Below are 25,603 nucleotides of genomic sequence, written 5' to 3'. Positions count from 1 at the left end.
GCGCGGGGCCGCGGGGGTGTGGCTTCAATATAGAGGAAGCTGCGTAGAACGTGAAGACTGGCGAGCAGCGTTCTGAGCTTGCCGCCATGTTGGTAGTATTATGGAGTGTAAGGCCCGACGTGTCAGGGACCAGGAGGCTCAGAAGGGGCGAGTTCGATGGTTCATGACAATTATGGCCAAAACTTGCAAAATTACTCACATGGGTCGAAGACAGAGGAGGACCCCTGCAGACAGTACCACTGGAGAACCCAAAATTATGCTTCAGAAACAATGGTACGAGGAAGATGGGAGAAAATCAAAACTGTGGAAGAGTCTTCGATGCTCCGGTAATGGTACATGGAACCGCAGTAATTACTGGGCGTGTGGATCCAAGGCATACATAAGACTGCCGAGAAAATGGGGATGCATATGCACAATAGTGAATGTCCACGTTCCCGCACTGGTGATCCCAAAGAGGGACCTGAGTATTGACAGTTTCCCAAAAGCAGATGCTCACCTAAGGAAAAAGAGGTCTGTGGAACTGGTATCCCGAATGAAGAGAGAGAACTACTTTTCTGCTAAATCAGAAGAAGCATTTTATGCAATCCCATATGAACACAGGCTGTTAAGCCTCACCTCAACAGTTTTCACAACACTACTCTTGCCGCACATCCAAGTTGGAGTAAATGCTAAATGGTTGCAGATAACCAGATGGGAGTTACTGCAGACCATCAACACCACCATAAAAGGATTCAATGCAATCAAAGAAGAACTAAGAGCAATCCGATTGATGACCCTCCAGAACAGATATGTACTTGACATGATCACAGCGATGGATGGAGGTGTTTGCGCAAGAATCGGAGAATTGTGTTGCACATTTATACCTTCGCATGATGAAGAAAATGGAACCTTAACAGAAGCCATAAGTATGCTGATAAACTTGCAGAACCAGATGTCTGATGAAACTGATGAAGTAGATGATGACAGCTGGTTCAGAGCATTATTCTCATGGGTCCCACAATGGATGGGGGGCATATTCAAGTTTCTGAGAGCCCTGCTACTGATGATACTATTAGGATGCTTTATTATCAAAATATTCATCACACAGTGCCAGAAAACTGCGAAGAAAGCCATTGGAATGACGATCATGGTCGATGTCGAACCAGGTTGCAAGCACAGAGACCTGACGATGAAGAAATAAGAGACCTTGTGAATGCCAGAGAATTTGCGCCAAAAGGAACAAAGTTTGCGAATCCCAGAAAACGAAGAAAATATGAAGGAAAATGGATCTACTGTAGCCCAAATGGACAATGTCAGCTCATGACCTGGAACAAAGACGAACATGTAAAAGCAGCAGGAAGCTATAAAGGAGTAATAAAGATATGGACCCCTAAGAAACACATGTTCACACCATCATGTTCGAACCCAGAAGATGATGAACAAGATACAGAAGAGCCAAGTAAGACGAACCAAAAGGAGGAAGCAGAAGTGGTCGATGAACCGACCAGAGGGGGGCGGGTAGAGGAGGTCCCAGAAACGGCCTACACCCCAGCCCCGCATTTCGAGGTACCTGAAGCATACTCGCCAAGGTATGTGATGTATAAGGAGCAAATAAACCAACAGAGAGCCACTGTGGGGCCCTGTCCCGTACCTATCAGAAGGACCTGTATACCTATTGAAGCACCTATCACCAGACAACCTTGTGCTGCACAGTATCCATTGAGACAACAATACCAGCTGCTGACATGAAATGAAGACTACTTACAATCAGTCCCCGAAGAGGCACACAGAGCCTTAATGGAAGGCAAATGGTGACAACATAAGAGCCCAACAGACGTGGCATACAGATAACCATAAATGACTATCAAAAGATGATATGCAAGGACGAAATGTAAAGGATAATGATGTGATAAGTGTATAAGGAGATACAATGTTGCAGCACAAAGAACGTAACCAGGATCAAATTGTGCAACTGACCGAATGTATGTAAATAAGCTTGGAACGCAAGAAGCTAAGCAAATAGTACTGCTTGCAATGCTTAGTAGAAGAATAGAGCGGCAAGCGCCAATTATATATCTACCTCAATGAAGCACATTATACAAGTGCGACTCCATTTTGTAAAAGCAGAACTAAGCCCAGGCTACAAGGAAAAAACAGGTCAAGATTCATATTCCAGCCAAAGCCGAAGGAAGAAACTGAATCGAAACTCATTAAGGGGCAGCTCAATGACTGGGAATTCGAGGTCAACTCGAGGAAGGGAGGAGAGCGGCAACTCCGGAGAAACGAAACCTAAGAGCATACCAGCCAGCCATTGAAGGTTGTGATAAGGAGGCCCCAGGCAAGTGGCAAGGCTATGGAAGAATTAAATACACGAAAAGAGGGAAAATGAAGCAGATTCATGGTGAACAAACACGTGACCAGCCAGGGGCAAAGAGGTACCAACGTCTGATGTCACCCAGAACCCGAGGATGCCATAACTTTTCCTGATAAGAGCTACAGTTTCAAGGCCATCCTCAGCCAACTAATTGACACATAGCCCTAAAGGTACTGATTGATGGTAGGGAGGCAGGGTGAAACTTGGGTCACTCCGCATCTGGGTGTCTATTCTGCATGCTGCTAATTAAAGTGGAGATTTATGCCTAGGGGTGTAACCCACCCAATCACAATGGACCAAATAATCTAGGGTCCTATAGCTTGTAGAACCAATTAGACGTTGTGCATGTAGTGACGTCTATCACGAGTGATGTAGTGGGAAAGGCGTAGACGTCCACCCGATAAGAATTATCCAATCCTCATGCTTTATTACCATATACGGATATATCACCTATACTTAAGTTACCTTTTCCAACCAATAGAAGTGCATGTCAAACTTATGAGTGTTACACGTCAATGATGACGAACTTTTGCTATAACTATTGCTGTCTAAATGAAGAAGTTGGAAGTTGAAGCGAGACAGGCGATCGCAACACTGCTGATTTCTATTTGTTTCCCCGTTTCTTGTACTTGTCATTAAACGGACTTCCCTTTGCCAAACCTTTGAGTTGTGCTTATTGATTTGTGTTGGAGTAAGTGAATCCTGCACCCCATCCTCCTCGAGGTGCAGCTATCTTGTTTTAAGGTGCCAGAGGGCAAGCTCTGAATCTCAATGGGCCCGTTCAGGTGTCGCTCCCCTCCAGTACACAAGGCACATGCACGTTGGCAATCAGAGGCATCCATTCAGCTAAGGGTATATATTTCCGCCTGAATTATGTCGCAAATGATTGTAACAGCGGCCTATAAGCAAAAAGCAGAGTTATAAATTTAAAATAACTTTGTGGAGTAACATTTTACTCGCGTAAAAAAAAAACACGTGTCTGCACTCATCATAAGCATAAGTATTACATAAAAAACGTAGCATGGAAAACAATTGGATCTTCTGTTGATATGGGCTCAGCCCAGCAGCATCTTCTGCCTCAGCGTGAGGCGGCACAGATCACTTCTGAGCAATCAGCTGTGATCCCATGCATTATTTTACAACAAAGGAAAGTCAATTAAGGCCCAGAGACTCCCACACAGCCATGCATCATCTGCATCTGTCACAATATGTTGAAAGAGATTCCCTTTTTAAAGTGGTGGCGGAATGTTGTGAGCCTGGCATTCCGCACCCTGGTTTATGGAAGGAATGCTAGTGAATTGGATGGATTGGGCATTGTAGACGGTGTTCTAAGTAAGAAGCTGAAGCCCGAGATGGACAATCTTGCAAGATAACATTACACTACAGAACTTTGTTGTGGCATACACAGGTCCATATGCACGGATGACTGAGGATTAATGGCTTATGAGGACACCGGCAGCTTCTGGAACCAAGTTAAAGCAGGAGTCGCAAGAATGTGTGCTTTGTTGATGTAACCAGAAATCAAACGGTGTGCTTTGTTGATATCACCAGGGATTAATGGTCCATCCTATAAGGCTATTGGCACATGGGATTGAGCAAATAAAAAGGAAAGCGAGTTTACAGTGGGGGACACGTAGCAGATACAAGTAACTGGTAATGTTCACTTAATGCACATGGAACTAGTAACAATACACTTGCACATCTGCTAGTTAATGTGTGGCATTCAGCTTCACATGTTCCTTGCTGCAGGTAAACAGCTGAGGACAATTGTTTGCGTGCTGCTTGTGGTCAGCAGGTCCGGAATAAGGCTCAGAGCTGATGGACTGCATTGCAATGCGCCAAGATGGACTGAAACCCCGACATGCAACCTATTGAATGATTGATTGATATTTTATTTCTATCGCGCTCGTACACAAGTGTTTCAGAGCGCGACAAGGCGAGGGAGGGCAACAGGGGAGAACAAAACAGCGATCTTACTAGGCCCAGTGACATTGAGAACGCGCAAGTGCATGGGAGAGGGGGGAGGGGAAAAGTGCATGGAAGGGGGGAGAGGTGGAAAGTGCGAAGCAGAGGAGAAACAGGTAAATAACAAATAAATAATAAAGGCAACAAACAGTGGTAATGCAGCCAGCAATTTGCAAGTGCTAGGTTTAAGGCAGCAGACAGGGTAGGACCGATAAGTGCAGGAAGAAAAAGGGGGGGCTGTATGGGTACAGATACAGACCCCAGTGCAAGGGGTGGGCCGGTGGCAGTGCGGGAGGGTGGCAGGATGAGCAGGTACCTGGGCCCAAAAGACAGAGGGTGGCCAGGTGCACGGTGCCAAGAGAGAACAGATCAGCAGGGGAGAGGGGGAGCGAAGGCAGAAGAAAAGAGGAAGGTCTTGAGCTGCTTCCGGAACGGGAGATGGTTCTCCTCAAGTTTTAGAGTGGCAGGGAGGCTGTTCCAGAGGGAGGCCCCAGCCAAAGACAGAGATCTACCCCCAGCTCGTTTCTTAGAAAAACGACTGACCCTGAGTGAGTTGGAGGTAGAGGAGCGAAGAGCTCGAGGGGGGAGGTATTTGCGGAGGGATAGCTGAAGGTATTTTGGACCCAGGCCCCAGAAGGCCTTGTGGATAATGCAGAGGGTTTTGAATTTAATCCTTGCATCCACTGGGAGCCAGTGGAGATATTTCAGAGCTGGAGAGATACGATCCCAGGGCTTTAGGCCAAGGACAAGTCTCGCAGTCCTGTTCTGGATTAGTTGCACAGGGCGGAGAGTAGAGGCAGGTAGATTTAGAAAGCGGCTGTTACAATAGTCCAAGCTAGAGAGAACCAGAGCTTGAGAGTATACCATGAGCTTCTGGGGGAAGGAGAGGAAAGTCAGAGTACCTCTGAGGAGGTGCAGTCGGAAATGTGACTTTTTAGAGACCTCAGAGATGTGGGCGGAGAAGGAAAGGGTGGAGTCAAAGATGACCCAGAGGTTCTTAGCCTCGCAGGTGGGGGTAGGAGGAGGGCCAAGGGAGGCCGGCCAGAGAGTGAGGGGAAAGGATGGTGAAGGTGTGCCGATGAGGAGCATCTCCGTCTTGCTGGCATTCAGACAAAGATCATTGGCGGCACACCAATCTTGAATGGCAGTTAGGCAATCAGAGATGAGGGAGATGAGGTGGCAGAGGGCAGCCTGAAAATGAGTTGAGTGTCGTCAACGTAGCACTGGAAATGTGAGCAGAAAATGGCAATGCAGTGGGCAAGAGTTGTCAGGTATTGGTTGAAAAGCCAGGGCGAGAGGTTAGACCCCTGGGGAACACCACAGGTAGAGAGGAAGATAGATGAAAGGAAGGACCCAAGTTGGACCCGGGAGGGTCGATCTGATAGGAAAGAGGTCAGCCAGGCCAGAGCCTGATCAGTGATACCCAGCTTTTCACGGAGACGGTTGAGCAGGGTGGTATGGTTGACCATGTCAAAGGCAGAAGAGAGATCGAGAAGGATGAGGACAGAGGGAATGTTAGAGTCAAGGTTGGTGAGCAGATCTTCACGGATGTTTAGGAGAGCAGTTTCCATGCTTCTGGCAGCTCCGAAGCCAGACTGGTGGTCATGGAGACAGCCAACAGAATTGGAATGAAGGTTACGCTGAGAGATGGCCAACTGTTCCAGGAGTTTGCCAAGAAAGGGAGTAATGGAAATTGGGTGACAGTTAGCTGGACAAGAAGGATCAGCTGTGGGTTTCTTGAGAAGAGGATGCACAAAGGAGTGCTTCAGAGGGGAGGGGAAGGATCCAGAGGCAAAGGAGTGGTTGCAAAAATCAGCAAGGGCCGCAGCGAGGGTGTCAATGTGGTCCTTGATGGTTTTAGAGGAACAGGGATGAACCTGTTTTGAGGAGGCTTTCATAGATCGGACTTGTCTAGCAACCTTGTCAGGGGTGAAAAGAGGAAAGGACGAGAAGGATGGTGGGAGGGTGGCTAAAGGAGGGTCAGCAAGCACAGATGGAGAGGGAAGAGGAGGAGTGTGGGTGGAGAGGGTGGACAGGATGTCCTGGGTTTTTTAAATGAAGTGAGCGGCAAGGGCATTGCAAAATATTGAATTCCCATTCAATATTGCACAGCTGTCATTTTTGAGGTGCACGTGGCAGGTAATGTTTAGTGGTGCTGGCTGCCTCTTCTTGATTTGTTTAGAACGTCTGAATAGGCATTCCTCATTCTTCTGCCAGAGTATACCATTCAGCTGCGTACATGGCCAAACACATCTGACGCATTATCACATGTTTATCAGTGCCCTCCTTTCGACCAGGTGAACTCATGTACAGTGCGCATGCAAGCTTCCAGACATATACACTGTTCACTAGAGTACAATTTACAAGCATCCATCAGGGCTGGAAGAGGAGAACATTCCAGAATTCAAACCTGAATTCGAATTGACAACTAAATCGAGGGTGTTTTCTTAGACGCTGCTTGCCGCCGGGCCTTTTGCGCTTTGCACCATTTACCAGTTACTGCACATTTTTGCTTACCACTCACAGCAGACAATACAGGCGGTAAACCTGTTTTTAAGACGAGCACGCAGAAAACGAATGTAACGTATGAGGCATTTTGATTTTCAAGGTTTTTGTACGCAAAAGTGCAATTATTTCTTTCGGTTTAGTTACTTTACTGTATTTTTGTTCCATACTGTGGAGATTAGTAATCTCCATAGTATGGAACATAAATACAGATTGCGTGCACGCTTCTTATGTTTTGAAGAGAACTTGGAAACACGCTCAAACTGCAAATAAATTGGGCTTTGCGAGGCACAGACATGCGATTCAACAGAGCTAGACTGCCTGTCTAGGGCTATGCGGAGGGGCATCTACTGTGCCAGCGCATGTACTTCTTGCTTCAGCTAAGGGCACTTTCTTTCTTAGCCAAGACAACCTCCTGTCAGAGACCAGGGCCCCTGCATGACTCTGCCCTGGGGCTCTTGCAGCCCCATCACAAGTGAACACCCTATATCAGCACCTAGGCACAGGTTTCCTCAGGGGGACTTCCTGGCTCAAACACCTCAGAAAAAGCAATCCCCTACTTCATCCCAGGGGCATCCATGACCTTGGCAGAGGGGCACTACTTTCTGTAGGTCGAGGAGCAGCTCATGTGCCAGCAGAAGTACTCCTTGCTTCAGCCAGCTCACTCCCTGCCTCAGCCAAAAACACCTCCTGCCACATACCAGGGGTCCCTGCATGCCTCTGCCCTGGGGGATTCCAGCCCCATCGCAAGTGCAGCACACCCTACATCAGTACATAACATAGGGACATCTTGCCTCGGTGCCTGGGCACCTCTTGGCACATGGCACCTAATGCCTCTGAACAAGGCATATATTGCCTTACCTTCTCCTGGATGATAGCCTACATGCGTCCAGGAAAAAAGCAGGCCCAGGAACAGCAGCTGAGGCCCCCAGCCCAGGCAGACTCTCTGCACATGGGAAGGACCGAGGGCAGACCCTGGGCTCCTGGGTCCAGGCCCAGGTCCCTTGGCTGAAGACTCGACCACCACTCAAGCCTCGATCAGGAGAGATAAGGGGCCCAGCTGGGAAGCCATTCCTGGCCCACCACGCAGCTCACAGCTGCAACTTGTGGCGGGCACTGGCTGCGGTCGCGGAGAGCAGTCTGCAAAGTATGTGTACAAAACACTGGGAGGGAGCAGGCCGGGCTGAGGCAGCCCCGCCCTGCCGCTCCCTCCCAGTGTTTTGTAACATTGACTGCTGTTGGCGCGGCGCCATAGTGTCGTGGCTCACGGCAGTTGGCCGCCGGGCCGCCGCATGTATCAAAGAAAGGTAACACTTCGGTGTTACTTTTCTCTGCATCTGTGGTGGGCCGATGGCGGCGGGTCTGCAATTGCAAAGGATCTGTAAGTAAGTTACTTACAGATCCTTTGCAACTTGTGTCCGTCCGGTGAGACAGAGGCCCTGGGTGCCGGTTCCTGAAGTGTGAAGCCCATGCCTGGGCCGGAGACTGGCCCAGGCGTGGGCTTCAGGAACCGGCCCCAGTCTCCTTGCCATGATTTTGGATCGACCACAGGCCGATTGGCCGACGGGTCAATCCGGCCCTGGAGAGATAGTCCTCTGAGTTTGTGTGCCCCACGCCAGCCCCACCTATGTGCCTCACTAGGTACAGTGATGCAGTGCAGCCATGGGCGTAATATTAGGGGATACGGGGGTGTTTGTCCCCCCCAACTTTCATGGCACACTATTTTGTCCCCATTCATTTGAATGGGGCACCTTTTCTTCAGAGGTCATGCCCCCCAACATTTTCAGCAAAGTTTCTCCACTGAGTGTAGCGCTGTTCTGCAGTTGCAGCGTGTTTCTGCCTTCTGCCGCACTCTGCACCATGGAACAGTATCCCTTTCTGCTCTTCTTAGTACTCGTGGGTTATAGAATTTGACATCACTTGCAGTTGTGTAAATGCGTCCCAGTTTCTGCTGTGATATTTCCTCTAGAACAGCTGTAATCTTAAACATTTGCAAAGTCACGTGTAGACATATTTCTTTATAAAAATACTAGTAAAGTACAAAGTATCTCAGTATCTCAGTGTATAGGAGAAATAAAATGCTCCAACAGTATTATTAAGTGATTTGCCTAAACAAAAAAAACACAAAATTACCTACTTGCACAGTTAAAGGTATAGAAGAGAAAATTCGAGAAATTAAAAAATCATCTGGATAAGGCAACAAATTAGCACTAAAAAGCAATGGACTACATCTAAAAGCATCTATATGCATGTTTCAATCCAAATGGCTAACGGGGATCTTCGTCAGGACACCCAGTCCCTCATGAATATGTGGATATGAACTTGAATAGTTCAATGATTATTAATCGCACCTAGTTATTCGTGTTCGCATTCATTATTAGTTAATGCATGTGCTGTTTAGGTGTGTTCAGAAGAATGTCTGGTACCAGTCTGCTTATGCAGCATCATTTAGAAGTGGTGCTTAACAGGTTATTGGGGATCTTCTCGGAACTCTGTGCTTTTAGACTGAATTTGTAGTTTTCCACGCAAGGTCCAATTGGTCTGTCGCCGCGCCGCCATCCAACCAATTGAACAGGCATAGAAGAAAGCAGTTGTTAACTAACCATTAGTCTGCCTTCTGTATCTATCACCGCACACACCCTCTATTTTCCCAGATGTGCAACCATCTTAGTTCGGGAACAGCCATCGATACACTGTCATGGACTAAGACACTAAAGCCCCTTTAGCAAACACCAACTGCAGACTCAACTTCTTCATAGAGGTCACAACCCAGCCCCAGCTGGCTTCCACTGAGTCCCCTCACACTTTTTTTTTAGGAATGATGTGTGGATTGTCTGACTTCCCTGAATGCCTTGCTGCAAGAGAGAAGGGATTCACTCAGTGGAGAGAACCTTGTGGAGCCTCAGTGACTAAGCCCAATGCAGGTTTCCAACATAGAGATACTGAATAGTTTGGGTAGATGAGTGGTAGATTTTTCAAGAGATACTGTGCCACAGCTGGTTCCCACAGGAGTGGAAATGAACAAAAGCATCCAAGCATTGAATCTTGCATGGACTAGTGGTTGAAAGTCTTGCAGAAGAGGCAAGGCAGGCATAGGAGTCACTGAGTAGAGCATAGGTGGCACAGAATTTATTTATTTTTATTTATATAGCACACAGAACCCTGCGGTATCTAGGTGCTTAAACTTAGGAGATTGGTTGCAGTGCTTCAGGTTACAGAAAAGAAGCGCAGGAGGTGATTACATCATTGTGAAACTTGTAGAGGTAATACATCATACGCAAAGAGCACAGGAGAGGTACATGGTGAGCACATGAGATTTAACCACAAATTCCCCCCCCACGACTCCTGTAATCATCCTGACAAATCTAAGTGCCAGGCTGAGACTAGGGCTGCCAGGTGTTTAGTAGGAGGATAGCTGGACCTGATGAGAAGCAGTTGTTTCTGGTCACCAATGGAAGCGTGTCTACAAATGTGTCCGGGTACATTTATGGGGTGAAATAGTATGTGGATACGTAAGCAGATTTCTTGTGTGGTGTTATAAATCAAAGGGTGGATCCAATTGTTTGCGCCAATTGTCTTTTATTTACTTGAACAAAGTGATGTACACTTTGTATTTATTAACACATTTATCTTGATTGATCTTATTCCCTTGACACGTGTTTCCCCGCACATCCATATTGTATGGTGTTAAAGACTGCACCTAGAGCACTTCAACGCGTTTCAAGGAAAGAGGAGAACATATAAGGGGGAAAGCAATAGGAGAGACAGCAAGAAGGGTAAGAGGTTGAAAGATAAATCAGGGTATAGCAGTAAAAAGAGGCAGGATGGGAAGAGTGAGTCAGAACTCTACAGAATGCAGTCAGGAAATAATCATTTATGCTGGGCCCACCACCAAAGTAGTAGTCTCTAGTGCCTGGTCTTGTGAGGAAATCGGTCCATGGCTGAGGTGTGCATACCTGGATATGTGCAGAAAGAGGCGCAGTTGAAAAGCGGAAAAGGGATAGCAGCCTCAGAAACAGGTGGATGAGACAGAGCAGTGAGATTGGGTGGGAGGTGCTAGCTTATGATTCAATGTGTGACTACTCATAAGTGCACGGTTGAGTGAGAAACACTGAGGAAGGAGTATGCTGAGGGGGGTGCACTAATATGTACCCAAAAACATAGTGTACATCTATGAGTAAGTGGCCCCTTGAAAGTGGAAGTAATGATTTGATTCCTTGCAGCCATGGAGTGGAAGTCTATTAGAGTGTGCATGAATTGTACACACTAATAGTTAGATCATGTGGAAATCGTGGCCGCTTCTTTAAGTAATATGTGTGGTGTGCTTGAGTGTGGTTGCCTGATGATCTCAAGTTGTGCTCATGCCCTTCTGTGGAGTGTGAAGGCCAACTGATGTAATGCCTTCTTTCACTTCCCTTTTCCCAAACCCAGGTGTACGGTCATGGGTCTGCCAGGACTAATGCCACCCATAACGTGTAAGCCAGGAGCTGATTTAGCAGGTAAGCTGAGCCCTTGGGCCAGAGAGGTGGGAGAATTGGGACACAATAGGTGCAAACTCGTTGCAGAGTGACCAACATGCTTGGCAAACATTCAGACAATGACCGGTCACCTTCATGTAAGTAGGCGGTCGTGGCCTGCCCATGCGTGCCACGCCTTGGGTTTGAATCACCGGGGATTGTATTGGTGGGGTATGATCTACCCAGAGAAGAAGTGAAAGGAGACAACCAAGGAAAGATGCGCCATCACACTATGGTGGTTGGGATCCCACTGGCAGCAAGAGAAAGTAGCACTAGTAATTATAGGTCTAGTCAGGTGGATCTGGTGTATGTAGCTGAGTGATGTCCACCTCGAAATGGCTGGGGTAGGTTAATGTAGACCCCCACCAAAGGTGGAACTCCATAGTGTAGACACATTATAAATGCAAGGAAAGGAGCCTTCTAGGTTACTGATCATAATGAACATTTATTTGGGGAATGATCCCAAAGGCAACATGTTATAAGCAAAAACCTTTATAAATTAGCTTTACATTGAATATATCTTTACCAACAGGTAACACTTATGATATGATATTTTTGGATATGATGTGACATTTATAACGCGCCTGTACACAAGAGTTTCTATGCCCGACAAATCAAGGAGGGGGAAACAAAGAAAGGACAAAATAACAATCTTACTACGCCTTGTGTCATTCGGGTTGCGGAAGTGTGGGAAAGAGGGAAAGGGAGAAGTGTCAGGGGGCAGGGGAAGGGGGAACTGCAGTTAACTCACAAGTGCAGCCAGCAGGTGGCTCATAACTGCAGAGAGAAGGGACTGTAGGGTTTCAGATACAGACCCTTAAGTGTTGGGGAGCCCGGAGGCAGTGCAAAGGCAACTGGACATGCAGGAGCCTGGGCCCGCGTGCAGAGGGTGACCAGGTGACTAGTGCGCGGAGCAGTCAGGTGCATCAGTAGAGAAGAGGAAAAAAAAAGCAGAAGCAAAAAGGAAGGTCTTAAGTTGCTTCTGGAACCAGAGGTTGTTCTGCTCAAGTTTGAGAGAGGCAGGGAGGCTGTTCCAGAGGGAGGCCCCAACTGAGGAGATATATCTGCTCCAAACTCTCTGCTTGTAGAAGCGTCTGACCCTTAGAGAGTTGGAGGTGGATGAGCGGAGAGCTCGAGAAGGAAGATGTTTTGGAAGACACATTGGAGGTAGAGCGGTTCCAGTCCCCAGAAAGGCTTGTGGACGATGCAGTGGGTCTTGAACTTGATCCTTGCAGTCACAAGGAGCTAGTGAAGAAATTTCAGAACTGGAGAGAAACGATCCCTGGCCTTGAGGCAAAGGACAAGTCTTGCAGTCCTGTTCAGGATAAGTTGTAAAGGTTGAAGAGTAGAGGCAGGAATATTTAGAAAGAGGCTGTTGCAATAGTCCAGTCTAGAGAGGATCAGAGCTCTGGAGACAGTGAGCTTCTGGGGGAAAGTGAGAAAAGGCAGAATACCTGTGAGGAGGTGCAGCTGATAGTTTGACTTCTTAGAGATGTCAGATATGTGAGGAGAGAACGAGAGGGTTGAGTCGAAGATGACACCAAGGTTCATAGCCTCACAGGAAGGAGCAGGAAGAGGGCTCAGAGTGGGCGGCCAGAGAGAGAGAGAGGAAAGGAGGGAGCCGGTGTCCCAATGCGGAAGACCTCAGTCTTATTGGCATTAAGTGAGAGATCATTGGCGGCACACAATTCCTGAATTGCCGCCAGACAGTCTGGTATGAGAGAAGAAGCAGATGTGGCGAAGGGGAGCCTGAAAGAGAGCTGAGTGTCATCCACATAACATAGAAAACTGGAGCAGAAAGTGGCGATGCGGTGGGCAAGAGGTGTCAGGTAGTGGTTGAAGAGCCAGGGAGAGAGGTTAGACCCCTGGGGAACACCACAAGCAGAGAGAGAGAGACGGAAGAGAGGAAAGACCCCAGTTGGACCTAAGAGGGTCGGTCAGTGAGAAGGGAGGTAAACCAGGCCAGGGCCTGATCAGTAATACCAAGGTTGTTGTGGAGGCGTTTGAGCAGGATGGCATGGTTGACTGTGTCAAAAGCAGAGGGTAGGTCGAGGAGAATGAGGACAGAAGGGAGATTAGAGTCAGGATTGGAGAGTATGTCTTCACAGGTGTTCAGGGGAGCAGTTTCCGTGCTTCTGGGAGCTCTGAAGACAGACTGGTGATCATGGAGGCAACCAACAGATTCAGTATGTAGATTAAGCTGGGAAATCACCAGATTTTCCAAACGTTTTCCCAGGAAAGGAGTGATGGAGATCGGACAATAGCCAGAGAGAAAGTATCGTCTGAGGGCTTCTTTAGAAGGGTGTGCACAAGGGATTGCTTAAGCGGGGAGGGGAAAGTTCCAGTGGCAAAGGAGAGATTGCAGTAATTAGCCAAGACACGAGCAAGGATGTCGATGTGGTCCTTCATGGTTCTGGATGAGCAGGGGAGAATCTGCTTTGACAAGACTTTCATAGATCAGACTTGTCTAGAAACATCATCAGGGGTTTAACAGGGGAAAGGGGTGGTAGAGGAAGAAAGGGCAGAAAGGATGTCCTGAGTTTTAGTGGTGAAATGAGAGGCTAAGGCTGTGGAGAGGGCCTGGGAGGGAACAGGAGTGATAGAGACTGCAGCAGGATTGGCCAGCTCCTTGCAGATTTTGAAAAGTTTGGCCGAGTTGTTAGATGCCGCAGAGATGCAGGCTTGGATGTAGGCTCTCTTCTTAGAGAGGACAGAGAGTCTGTACTGCCTTTGGAGCAGGCAGCAGGCCAGTGTTTTCAGGGGGTATAACCAATGCCCTTTCCCTTCCTCTCTGCCACCGTACATTTGCGTTTAAGGGCGGCGAGGACGGTATCGTATCAAGAGTTGCACTTGGATTTAGGCTTCAAGCGGACCCTCATGACAGGGGCAACGACAGCTGAACAAGAGTTGAGAGCAGGTTGCCACATTTGAAGGACTTCCGGGTAGGGGTACAGGCCAGAGGTACACCCTGCGGAAGTGTTAGTGGTGCCAGAGGATGGGCAGAGGAGGAAGGACGATAAGGCAGGGTAGTCAGATAGGGAGTAGAGAGTGCCAGAGGGGTGGCGGAGGAGGGAGGTAACAGGGTGGCCAGAGAAGCAGCAGGGGGTGCCGATGACAGGGCAGGGGAGTCAAAGAGGAGTTAGAAGGGATAGCAGGAGACGAAAGGAAGTTGATATGGCACGGGAAGCGTCAGTCAAAAAGGAGGAGATTGGCCTGAGAGCCCTGGACCAAGACGGTGCCATTTAAGTAGACATTAATGATGGTTTTAGAGGAGTGGAAGGGGGCCAGGAGGGCCTCCCACCAGGTGCCACCATTAATGGACGAAGGGGAAAAAGGAGTGAGACCAGAGACCATATGAGGGGTTCATTGGCCTGGAGAGGGAATTACAAACTTTAGCATTATATGGACAACTTTAGCATTATAGTCAATGTTTTATTCAAAACATTACACTTGGAATTATTATAACTTAACTTTACATAGAATATGTCTTTACCGATTGGTTACACATATGAACAACAATAAGTGGCAATCATTTCCTAAGGGGCTGGAGGAAAGAGTCTGTTTTTAAAACATGGAATTCATTGAAGCTTCTGGTTGAGGCAAGGTCCGGAGTTGGAGGGCTAGCAACAAGAAGGTTGCACCTCCCATATGCCTTTTCTTAAAGGAGGGGATAACAAGTAATAGTTGTGACGAGGATCTTTGATATCTTGAGGGGGAGGTGTTCATGAAGTGTTTATTGTATAGCTCTAGGGTCAGTTGCTTGGAGATCCTTCAGTGTGATGTAAATAGTCATAAAGGCAATTTTGTGACCATCTGGGAGCCAGTGCAAGGGTGTGAAGACCAGGCAGGATGTGGTCCCAAATCCAAGCCTGGCGGGTATGTAGGACAACTTCCTTTTCAACATTAAAAATCTAGGGATAAAGTCTGCTATTACTCCTAGATAAAGGCTATTGGTAGTCAAATCTAGAAAGGATGATTACTGCAACAGAAGCAGTGAGACAGGGGTCTAAGATAGAGTGGTTCTATGCATGCAGGTCTCTCCCACACCCCTCATAATATCTAAATGTAGGCCATTCTGTTTCCCGGCTCTCCTTCCTAGATACAAGGGTAAGGGATCTCAGAGATAAAGTGAGTCGGGCAGGGTGCTGGGGGGGTGGACTGGAGTCACTGCCACATGCACACTACATCCTTTACCTGGGGAGATGGGGATTCTCGGTGGGCAGGGACACTGGGGCCATTGTCTCTGGGGTACTGAGCGATAGGTGGTGATACCCTCCTGTGTCATTTGTTTGTGCACAATTAAAGTGTGCCAAATCTCAAGAGTCTGTGGGTTTGGAGTCATGAGTTTCCGAATATGGAGCTCGTACTTCAAAGGTGGCAATGCCTACTAATGGGTAACATTCGATGGCAGCCTAGAATCCCGCTCTGACCAATCACAATATGGGGGATGCAGCCATTACTTGCCTGGACAGGTCCATTTTCCCTGCATCCTGTGTCTGTGCCCTCTTCTGCTGCCATTTTCCCTCCCCTTACCTTCAGCTCATACAAACTGTTGCCTACTCTGCTTGCTTAACCTCGTGCTGTCGGCATCTCGGCCGCCATGTTTCCTGCCTCCTTTGGGTCACTGCTGCAATGCCTCTCTTTGGCCTTTCTTCCCTCCCCCTTGGTCCAGCAATGTCGCTCGCTGAGTTCCCTCATCTCGCCCACGCTGCTGCACTGCGCCTTCTCTGCCCTGCGGCCATGTACATCACTGCGCACCAATTTCATTCCCACTTTTCCAATTTGCTGTTGTTTCCCTAAACTTTCCCCAAAACGAATCCAGTATCACCAGCCTCTACCAAGTGATAATGGTAGCCTCGGCGGACCTGTCCCGCCTCACTTGGTAATGGTGTTGTTTCACTCAGGGTTGTGGGCCATTTCCAGCCGGTGTGGTCCACCGAGGTGGCCATACTCATCACTAAACGATCTTGGGCATGTAGTTTAATAACACTCTTTTGAATAAAATAACCAAAATTGGTTACTGGTTAGAAAGTGTCTGTGATGTTTCAAAATACCTTCAAACCACTCATTTGCTCCTTTTAACATTCCATGCCGTTTTCTTCGGGGTATGGGAGGCAATGTCAGATTTTAGTGTATCCTGCTCAGTGGGTTAACACCCCCTAGCACACGCTTACCTCCATGTAATGGTTGAACATGCGCACAACTTGGTCTGTGAAATTGAAGACATTGCGCCAGTCAAAGTTGCTGACGCCGACTGGACGCACTTCCGGGTCTCCATTGTAAAGGAAGTTTATCACGTCCTCCGCAGTTAAGCTGGTGTCCGACAGCTGCCTGTTCAGGAAGTCCTTGACCATGGGGTTCTTTATGGTGTCCTGAAAAAAAGGCGGAACACGGTGATTACTTCCCCTTTTCACAGGCACCTGTTAAAAATCCCATATTGCATCCCGTGATGCTGCTTGCAAAGATACCCCTGGCAGATTATATACACACGTTTGCGGAACTCTATTGACGCTGGGAAGATGGCTTCCTCGTTCCGCGTTGCTATAGATAGCCCTGGGCTGTGACAGATGTCTAGCAGTCACAATAGCGACTTGGCTAGACAGGCTGACATATTTACATCCATGAAAGCACATCTTTTGATTGCAACCACCTTGGGGTGAACTTGAAATGTTCATTGGTAAAGTGAAAACTGCATGTCAGCACTTAAGATTCGTAAAAACCTTTTTTAGCCTGCCTGCAACAGTGCAATCGGGGGTGCAGGCATATGCAAATCAGCCAGGTACTCCAAGCAATGGGAGAAGTTCAACTGCACTGCAATTCAAGATCTCCTCTACATGATATGATATGGCATTTATAACGCGCCTATACACAAGTGTTTCAAGGTGTGACATGGAAACACAAGCAACCCCAACCCCAGACATGTTTCGGCCTTGTTGGGCCTCATCGGTGAGGTGCAGGTTGGTTCCCTATGGCGCAGCGACCAAGGGACCCCTGTCTGGGGATGCTGATGGTCTCATGCAGAAGGGATATGACAAGCAGTTCGGGCTCGACTGCCCCTTTTGGGGTGGGACCAAGCCTGATTTGCATATGGTCTTTCCCCCTTTGTAATGGCTTGGCAGGCGAAGAGCGATGGTCTGGAGGGTTGCCCAGAGCAATGCCAGAGGTTAAGATTAATTCTAAACATTTCAGCCATCACCTCTTTTGCTTTGCTCTAGGGCAACAGGACAATCCTTGAAGTGCCAGCCCATTATTTTAGGCTGGGCCCATTTATTTGACAGAATGGACCACTTGTTTGGTCAGCTCGGGCCAGTTTTATGTTACTACACTAGTTCTAACCACGTTTACATAGTAAATATGTTTTCAAATGCATTATTTGCAAAATATTTTACCAAGAACACTCTTGGATAGTACTCAGTGTATTGTGGATATTAATGGATTGTGGCACCCTTTTTTTTATTGTTGCCCGGACCGATTTTATTAAGTGGGATGACAAAATGAGGGCATCCCCTAAAACATCACAAAACAATATTTGGGGCACAGCTTAAGAAGCATCTGGTGTGGCCTAAGAAATATAACTAACTAAGGAACATTTATAAGAGTGACCTAACAGAAATGAGGGGTCCATGCACGAGTGGCCTATGCCACTAAAGCATGGGCGTAGGGGACAAATCCCCGCCACAATTTTAAGTGGGGGGGATGTAATGTCATGTATCCCCCCCAGAATATGTGTTTGGTGTGTCGTGCAGGGGTCTGTTTTTGAAGTGGGGGGAGGGGCTGCTTACTATGAAAGCTGCCCTCTCTCCCCTGGCCCCCAAAGCATGGGGGCAATACCCTGGGGGCAGATGGGTGATTATCTGCCCCCAAGGAAGGGGGGCAAACAAAAAGATTTTTTTTTTTAAATGTAGTTTTGGGTGGGGTGGGTGTGGGCGAGACCACTAGCCACCAGGGATTTTTTCAAGGGGGTGGCCCTCTCCCCTCCCACCCTAAGTGGATGGGGGCACCTTATGTAGCCCTCCCTGGGGGTAGATTTCTGCCCCTAGGAAGGGGTAAATGAGATGCCCCCATCCATCTGGGGTGAGGGAAGAGGCCACAGCAAATATTGGCAGAGCCACCCCGCCCCCCCAAGCCTGGGGTAGTACATTTTGCCACCCCCCTGGGGGCAGATGGTCACACACATGTGCCGTCGGCCCCATAGGGAAGGTCAAAACAAAAATATATATATTATAACTTGTTTTGGGTGGGGGTGGGGGGCCCACTAGACCACCAGGATTTATTGTGTTTGAAAGGGGGGTGGCCCTCCCCCACCCTAAGTGAATGAGGGGGCACCTTACGTAGCCCTCCCTGGTGGCAGATTTCTGCCTCTAGGAAGGGGTACATGAGATGCCCCCAACCATTTGGGGTGAAGGGAGAGGCCACAGCAAATATTGGCAGAGCCACCCCGCCCCCCCCCAAGCCTGGGGTAGTACATTTTGCCACCCCCCTGGGGGCAGATGGTTACACACATGTGCCGTCTGCCCCATAGGGAAGGTCAAAACAAATATATATATATTATAACTTGTTTTGGGTGGGGGTGGGGGGCCCACCAGGATTTATTGTGTTTGAAAGGGGGGGTGGCTCTCTCCCCCCACCCTAAGTGGATGGGTGCAGCTTATGTAGCCTTCCCTGGGGGCAGATTTCTGCCCCTAGGAAGGGGTACATGAGATGCCCCATCCCTTTGGGGTGGGGGAGGCCACTGCAAATATTGGCAGAGCCACCCCCAAACCTGGGGCAGTACGTTTTGCCCCCCAGGGGGCAGATGGCCACGCACATGTGCCCATCTGTCCCTAGGAAAGGGGCAAAACAAAAATAAAACAAATTATAACTTGTTTTGGGTGGGTGTGGGGGGCCACTGAACCACCATGGATGTTTTTAGTGGAAAGGGGGGTGGCCCTCTCCTCTCCCCCCCAAATGGATGGGGGGCATCTCATGTAGCCCTCCCTGGGGGCAGATTGCTAGCACAATCTGCCCCTAGGAAAGAGGCAAAACAAAAATAAAAAAACGATAACTTGTTTTGGGTGGGTGTGGGGGTCACTAAACCACCCTGGATGTTTTTAGTGAAAAGGGGGGTGCCCACAGGTGTCTTCTTTTCAGAAATGCATGGGGTTCTCTGTTTTCCTTGGTGGCTTTGACACCCTAGACCCAAATCTGTATGTTGTCTACATGAGCAAAATCTGCTTTGCCGAAAGGCTTGGGGTTATCAGTGGGTTAGCCTTTTCCCTTTGCGCCGAGTTAGGTGCATCCACACATGTGAGGTACCGTTTTCGTTGGGACACCTGTGGGAACGCGGGAAGGTAGGACATCTGTTGTTGGCGGCGTGTTTTGGTGGGTGGGCAGAGGGAAATGTCTCTGAAATTTGGTGGAAAAAAACACAATTTTCAGCCATTTCACTCTGGCCACCCGCTGAAACATGCCGCCAACAACACATGTCCTACCATCCTGCGTTCCCACAGGTGTCCCAACGAAAATGGTACCTCACATGTTTGTGCGCACCTACCAGGGTGCAAAGGGAAAAGGCTAACCCAGTGGTAACCCCAAGACTTTCGGCAGAGCAGATTTTGCTCATGAGGACAACATACAGATTTAGGCCTAGGGTGTCGAAGCCACCAAGGAAAACAGGGAACCCCATGCATTTCCAGAAAGAGGACACTTGTGGGAATCCACAGAGGTCTGACTTGCATGAATCGCCCCAGAATGTATTACCCACAATCCCCGGCAAAGTCTGAAATTTGGTGAAAAAACTACAATTTTCAGAAATTTCCCTCTTGCCACCCACCGAAACACACCGCCAACACCACATATCCTACCTTCCCGCATTCCCACAGGTTTCCTAACATAAATGGTACCTCACATGTGTGGGTGCACCCACCTGGGCACAAAGGGAAAAGGCCAAACCACTGGTAACCCCCAAAGCGTTTGGGGAGACAACCTACAGATTTGGGCCTAGGGTGTCGAAGCCACGAAGGAAAACAGGGTGCCCCATGCATTTCCGAAAAGAAGATACCCGTGGGAATCCACAGAGGTCTGACTTGTGCAAATCGCCCCAGAATGTATTACCCACAATCCCAGACAAATTGAAAATTGAGTTTTTTCCACTAAATTTCAGACTTTGTCAGGGATTGTGGGTCATAAATTATGGGGCGATTCGCGCAAGTCAGACCTCTGTGGATTCCCACGGGTGTCTTCTTTTTCGGAAATGCATGGGGTTCCTGTTTTCCTTTGTGGCTTTGACACCCTAGGCCCAAATCTGTAGGTTGTCCACATGAGCAACATTCCTGAAAATGTGCTGTGCGAAAAGACTTGGGGTTACCAGAGTTTTAAGCTTTTCCCTTTGCACCCAGGTAGGTGCACCCACACATGTGAGGTACCGTTTTTATCTGGAAACCTGTGGGAATGTGGGAAGGTAGGCCATGTGTTGTTGGCTGCATGTTTCGGTGGGTGACCAGAGTGAAATGTGCGGAAATTGTGGGGTTTTTTTCTGTCATTTTCCCGATTTCCCCCAAACTATGGAATCTTTCTCTAAATAGTTGCTGCCTGACCTGAGCAAATCACCCATTCCTAAACTTGGAATATTGTCTACTTTTCAGAAAATGTATGCCTTTCTGGCTTCCCATTCAGCTTTCCTACCCTTTTCTTCCATTCCATCCACGCATGTCCTATTGGACAATAAACGCCAAAATCGCCTACCTCTCACAAAATGGCTGATTAGCATATCAAAATATGTTATTTTGGTTTCCACACAATCTGTTCTTGAAAGCCTGGAAATCGGTGAATCCAGCACAGCAAACCATTTGTTCCTAGCTCTTACAAGGAAAACATCACAGGCTTCTTTGTACAACATTTTATTGGCAATTTCTGAAAAAAAAAACAAATGTTCTCCTTTTTGGTTATTTTCTCTCACCCCCCTACAGCAAACTAGGATTCCTGGGTGGCGTTACGACTGCCTACATGTGGGAAAAAAGGGGCCAACTTTGGCTGAGATATCTCATGTAACAAAGAAGTTACAAGGGATTGAATGGCGACATACCGAAATCACCAAAAAATGCCTTGCCACTGGGGGGGAAATACCCATGGCAGTTAAGGGCTTAAGACGGTAAAGCCCCAGAGGAGATATCATTTGTAAGGTAGCTCAGTTAGTTAATTCTCCAAATGCAGATTGTGCACAGGAATATGTAACACCTGTGTTCAGCACCTGGCTTAGTCTTCCGGTGTGATAATAGTCAGAGTGAATGCATTCAGCTTCCGATGCAACACAGCATTTTCCAGGTTAATTGGTTCAGAAAAAGGGGTGGAAAACACTATTACTGTCGCTTTTTCTAATTGGCCAGATTTTCGTGCATTTTCTGGCTGGAGTTCTGGAGCCGAGTGGATACACCAAGACCCCCTGTATTTCCCGCTCCACCAGACAAATGCAGCCTTACTGCCAGCATGGATTCTCATGCTGGAAATAAGGAAAGGGATTCCTCTGGGATCTGCTTGGAAATGAAACCTGGTAAAAGCGGGCAGAGTCCAGAGGAAGCCATTGTCAATTCTGCCAGTAATCGCTAAATGCGCGAGGTATTTACACTCTTCCAAAGTGGAAAAGCAATGTGATCTCACCTGCTTTTTATGCTAAAATCTTCAATTTTCTGGTGGAAAAGTAAAAACGTGCGCCAATGGAAGTAGTCCACTCAATGCAGTTTACTTTGCGCCTTGATGCTTGGGTGTTTTGCGTGATGCTACACATGTAATAAATAAATACAATTAACATGACCCCAGATAAATGCCAATTCATGATCAGAATGAGTGAGCATGGCATGTCTCTGGTAAGAGGGTGTCCTGTGCTTCTTGAGTGCGTTGGCAAATGCCCCTAATTGTCATCTCGCGTTAAGCAGGTGCTTAAACCCATCAGTGTGGATTGCGCAATAATAAGGTGACAGAGGTATTTCAAATGGCCAATTTTGCTCTTTGGGTGACACTGTCAAAGTGGGAGAATGTTGCCCAGCATGTGCCACATTCTCTGTGGAGTGAATTGTGCCCACCCCGAGGAAGAAGTGTGAAAAACCCACAAGAGCACTGTGCCCTGCTCTTTCTGTGTGTGTGTCTTCCCCACAAGGCGACAGATGCCGACTCAGACATGTGTAAGTCTCAGCTGGCAAGCCTGTACCTTAGTTGATGTGGCAAAGGATTCCCGACCTCTGAGGCTGATAACATTAGTAGCATTGAGTTACATGCCACCTGACAAGTATGTGTGATAAAGTTGCAAAGCAGAGCTATTAGTGGGCTAAAGCAGAAGGCAATGTCTGCCCACCCTCAAAGGGTATGTACAACCAAAAGTAATAGCCCCTCCCCCATCATGGCTGTAGGGGCCAGGATCCAAACCAGGGCAGGAACGCCCTCCAATCATCTATGCCCACGAGTAGGGTACCATTTGTGCCCCATGAACCCTGTTGAGCAACCCTGTGCTTTCCAGGTGATACTAACATTATTTAAAGCCAGAAGACTAAAAGGTAATGGCTTAATTTCAGCTGGAAATTAGCTCCTGGCGTGATCAAAATGTCTTGACCAAGTGTGACATCATCCCCTTCATTTATAAGCAATATGTGTGTTCTCGCGTTTCTTCGTCCACTGAATTACTGTTAGAAACAAAGGCAAGAGTTGTGTCTCTTGTGTAGGCATTAGGAAGGCAGTTGCCAGCCTCTGACATAATATGCCATGTTCTTCCAATATTGGCTAGTTTTTGCCCTCTTATGGCCAGGTAGAACCATCATGGCAGTGACTGGCAAATGCCTTTCGTCTGCAGACAGAAAAGCGGAAATAAGAGGCCAATTCAAGGCACGGAACAAATCGAAGTTGAGACAGACTGCAGCTGCCATTGCTGTGTTAGGGAGAATATGTTGAGTGTTCAAGCAAGGAGGTATGTATTAAGCAAGCAAGCAGTGAGACAAGGGAGAGCAAAGAAAGGCCAGAGGGGCTCTTTGAATAATGTAACAAGGCAGAGGACCCATGCTCTGCCATCCTAGTAACATATGAGAGAATCAAATAGATCAGGCTTTGCAGCAAATGTTAAACGAGAAAGGAGCAGAGTCCAGCTCTGCATTCAGAAAAACAAAGGCAAAGAAAGGCTAGGCTCTGAAGCCAGCATGAGATGGAATAAGAGGGACCAGACTCATCGTGAGAGGCTGGCCCGGCCCTCGCAGGGGCAGTAGAGGGGCAGCCCACATAGCGGGCTGCCCTCTGGCCACCCCCCTGGTCCACATACACCCCACCTACTAGGCATCCCCCGGGTCCGACACATCCGGCCGCAGACCTGGGGAGTGCTTATAAGGGGGTGGGCTTGCAATCGTTCATCCTCCTTGTTTGCTGTACCCCTCGCCCCCGGAGGACAGTCAAAGCAGTAACATCACACACCTGGTCCCTCTACTACCATAACAGGGTTTACTTAGAGGTACAAACAAGATTTCCTCTTTCTTTGAAATCCCCATCTTTCCATACCAAGAGACACATAAATCTCCTTGCCCCACACAAAGAAGTAGCAACTTGCAGTTGGTAGGAAAGGCTTCAACTCCTTTATTTGGCAGGAGTCCACTTACAGGTGATCTGCCTCTTAACAAGCTGGCGTCCTAGCTGTGGCCCACTGGAAGTAATCGTTACTTCCTCTATCTTACCATGAGCTCATAGTCAGATGAAAAATCCAGAAATGCAACATACAAAGACATGTCCTTTGCTGCTGCATCCGTTCATTTTCTTCTGTTTTCTTTTCTTCTTTTCTCTTGTTTTATGCAGTGATATTTGTGATTTAATACGTACTGCTATTTTAATTCTAATTTTGTGAAAAGTCGAGTTCTTTGACTAAAACACAATAAATAAATAAAGCAAAGTCCCCAAGATGTCCCCTGTCCCCCCCAGATTTTATGTGTTTTATGTGTCTCCTACGCCCCTGACTAAAGGAGTGGCCTAACTGACACGAGGGGCCTATGCACGAATAGCATATGTCACGAAAAAAAGGGTGTAACAGAGACCAGTGCCTATGAATGAGTGGTCTATGTGTCTTTAAATGAGTGGCCTAACAGAGATGAAGGTCCTATGTATGAGTGGCCTATGCCACTAAAGGAGTGGCCTAATAGAGACAAGAGACCTATGCATGAGTGATCCATTCAACTAAGGGGGCGGCCTAACAGAGACGAGGGCCCTATGCACAAGTGGGCTATGCAACTAAAGGAGTGGCCTAACAGAGATGAGGTGCCTATGCACGGGTGGCCTATGCCACTAAGGGAGCGGCCTAACAGAGACGAGGGTCCTATGCACGAGTGGGCTATGCGACTGAAGGAGTGGCCTAACAGAAACGAGGGCCCTATGCACGAGTGGTCCATGCCACTAAAGGAGTGGCCTAACAGAGATGAGGGGCCTATGCATGAGTGGTCCATGCCACTAAGGGAGCGGCCTAACAGAGACGAGGGACCTATGCATGAGTTGCCTATGCCACTAAAGGAGTGGGCTAACAGAGATGAGGGGCCTATGCACGGGTGGCCTATGCCACTAAAGGAGTGGCATAACAGAGATGAGGGGCCTATGCATGGGTGGCCTATGCCACTAAGGGAGCAGCCTAACAGAGACGATGGCCCTATGCACGAGTGGGCTATGTGACTAAAGGAGTGGCCTAACAGAGATGAGGGTCCTATACAAGAGTGGTCCATGCCACTAAAGGAGTGGCCTAACAGAGATGAGGGACCTATGCAAGAGTGGACTATGCCATTAAAGGAGTGGCCTAACAGAGATGAGGGGCCTATGCACGGGTGGCCTATGCCACTAAAGTAGTGGCGTAACAGAGATGAGGGGCCTATGCACGGGTGGCCTATGCCACTGAGGGAGCAGCCTAACAGAGACGAGGGCTCTATGCACGAGTGAGCTATGTGACTAAAGGTGCGGCCTAACAGAGACGAGGGCCCTATACACGAGTGGTCCATGCCACTAAAGGATTGGCCTAACAGAGATGAGGGACCTATGCACGAGTTGCCTATGCCACTAAAGGAGTGGCCTAACAGAGATGAGGGGACTATGCATGAGTGGCCTATGCCACTAAAGGAGTGGCCTAGCAGAGATGAGGGGCATATGCACGGGAGGTCTATGCCACTAAAGTAGTGGCGTAACAGAGATGAAGGATTTACACATGAATGGCCTATGTACCCAAAGGAGTGGCCTAACAGAGACGAATGGGCCTAGCCACGAGTGGCCTATGCCACTAAAG

At 48.1% G+C, this 25,603-nt stretch overlaps 1 protein-coding gene across 2 annotated transcripts in view; it reads right to left on the bottom strand.

Annotated features, from left to right (window-relative positions):
- The window catches only part of ABCA4 (ATP binding cassette subfamily A member 4), a 1,737,150-nt gene that overhangs the window by 901,786 nt on the left and 809,761 nt on the right, over positions 1-25,603 (bottom strand). For both annotated transcript variants that reach the window (XM_069641223.1, XM_069641222.1), the window contains exon 12: positions 16,515-16,712. In XM_069641223.1, coding sequence (XP_069497324.1) covers positions 16,515-16,712 — 198 coding nt within the window. The remainder of the gene's footprint in view (positions 1-16,514; positions 16,713-25,603) is intronic.

This window comes from Ambystoma mexicanum, chromosome 1q (genome assembly GCF_040938575.1).
Source record: "Ambystoma mexicanum isolate Mex_15411 chromosome 1q, UKY_AmexF1_1, whole genome shotgun sequence".
Lineage (NCBI taxonomy): Eukaryota > Metazoa > Chordata > Amphibia > Caudata > Ambystomatidae > Ambystoma > Ambystoma mexicanum.
This window is presented reverse-complemented; position numbering and strand designations above follow the sequence as displayed.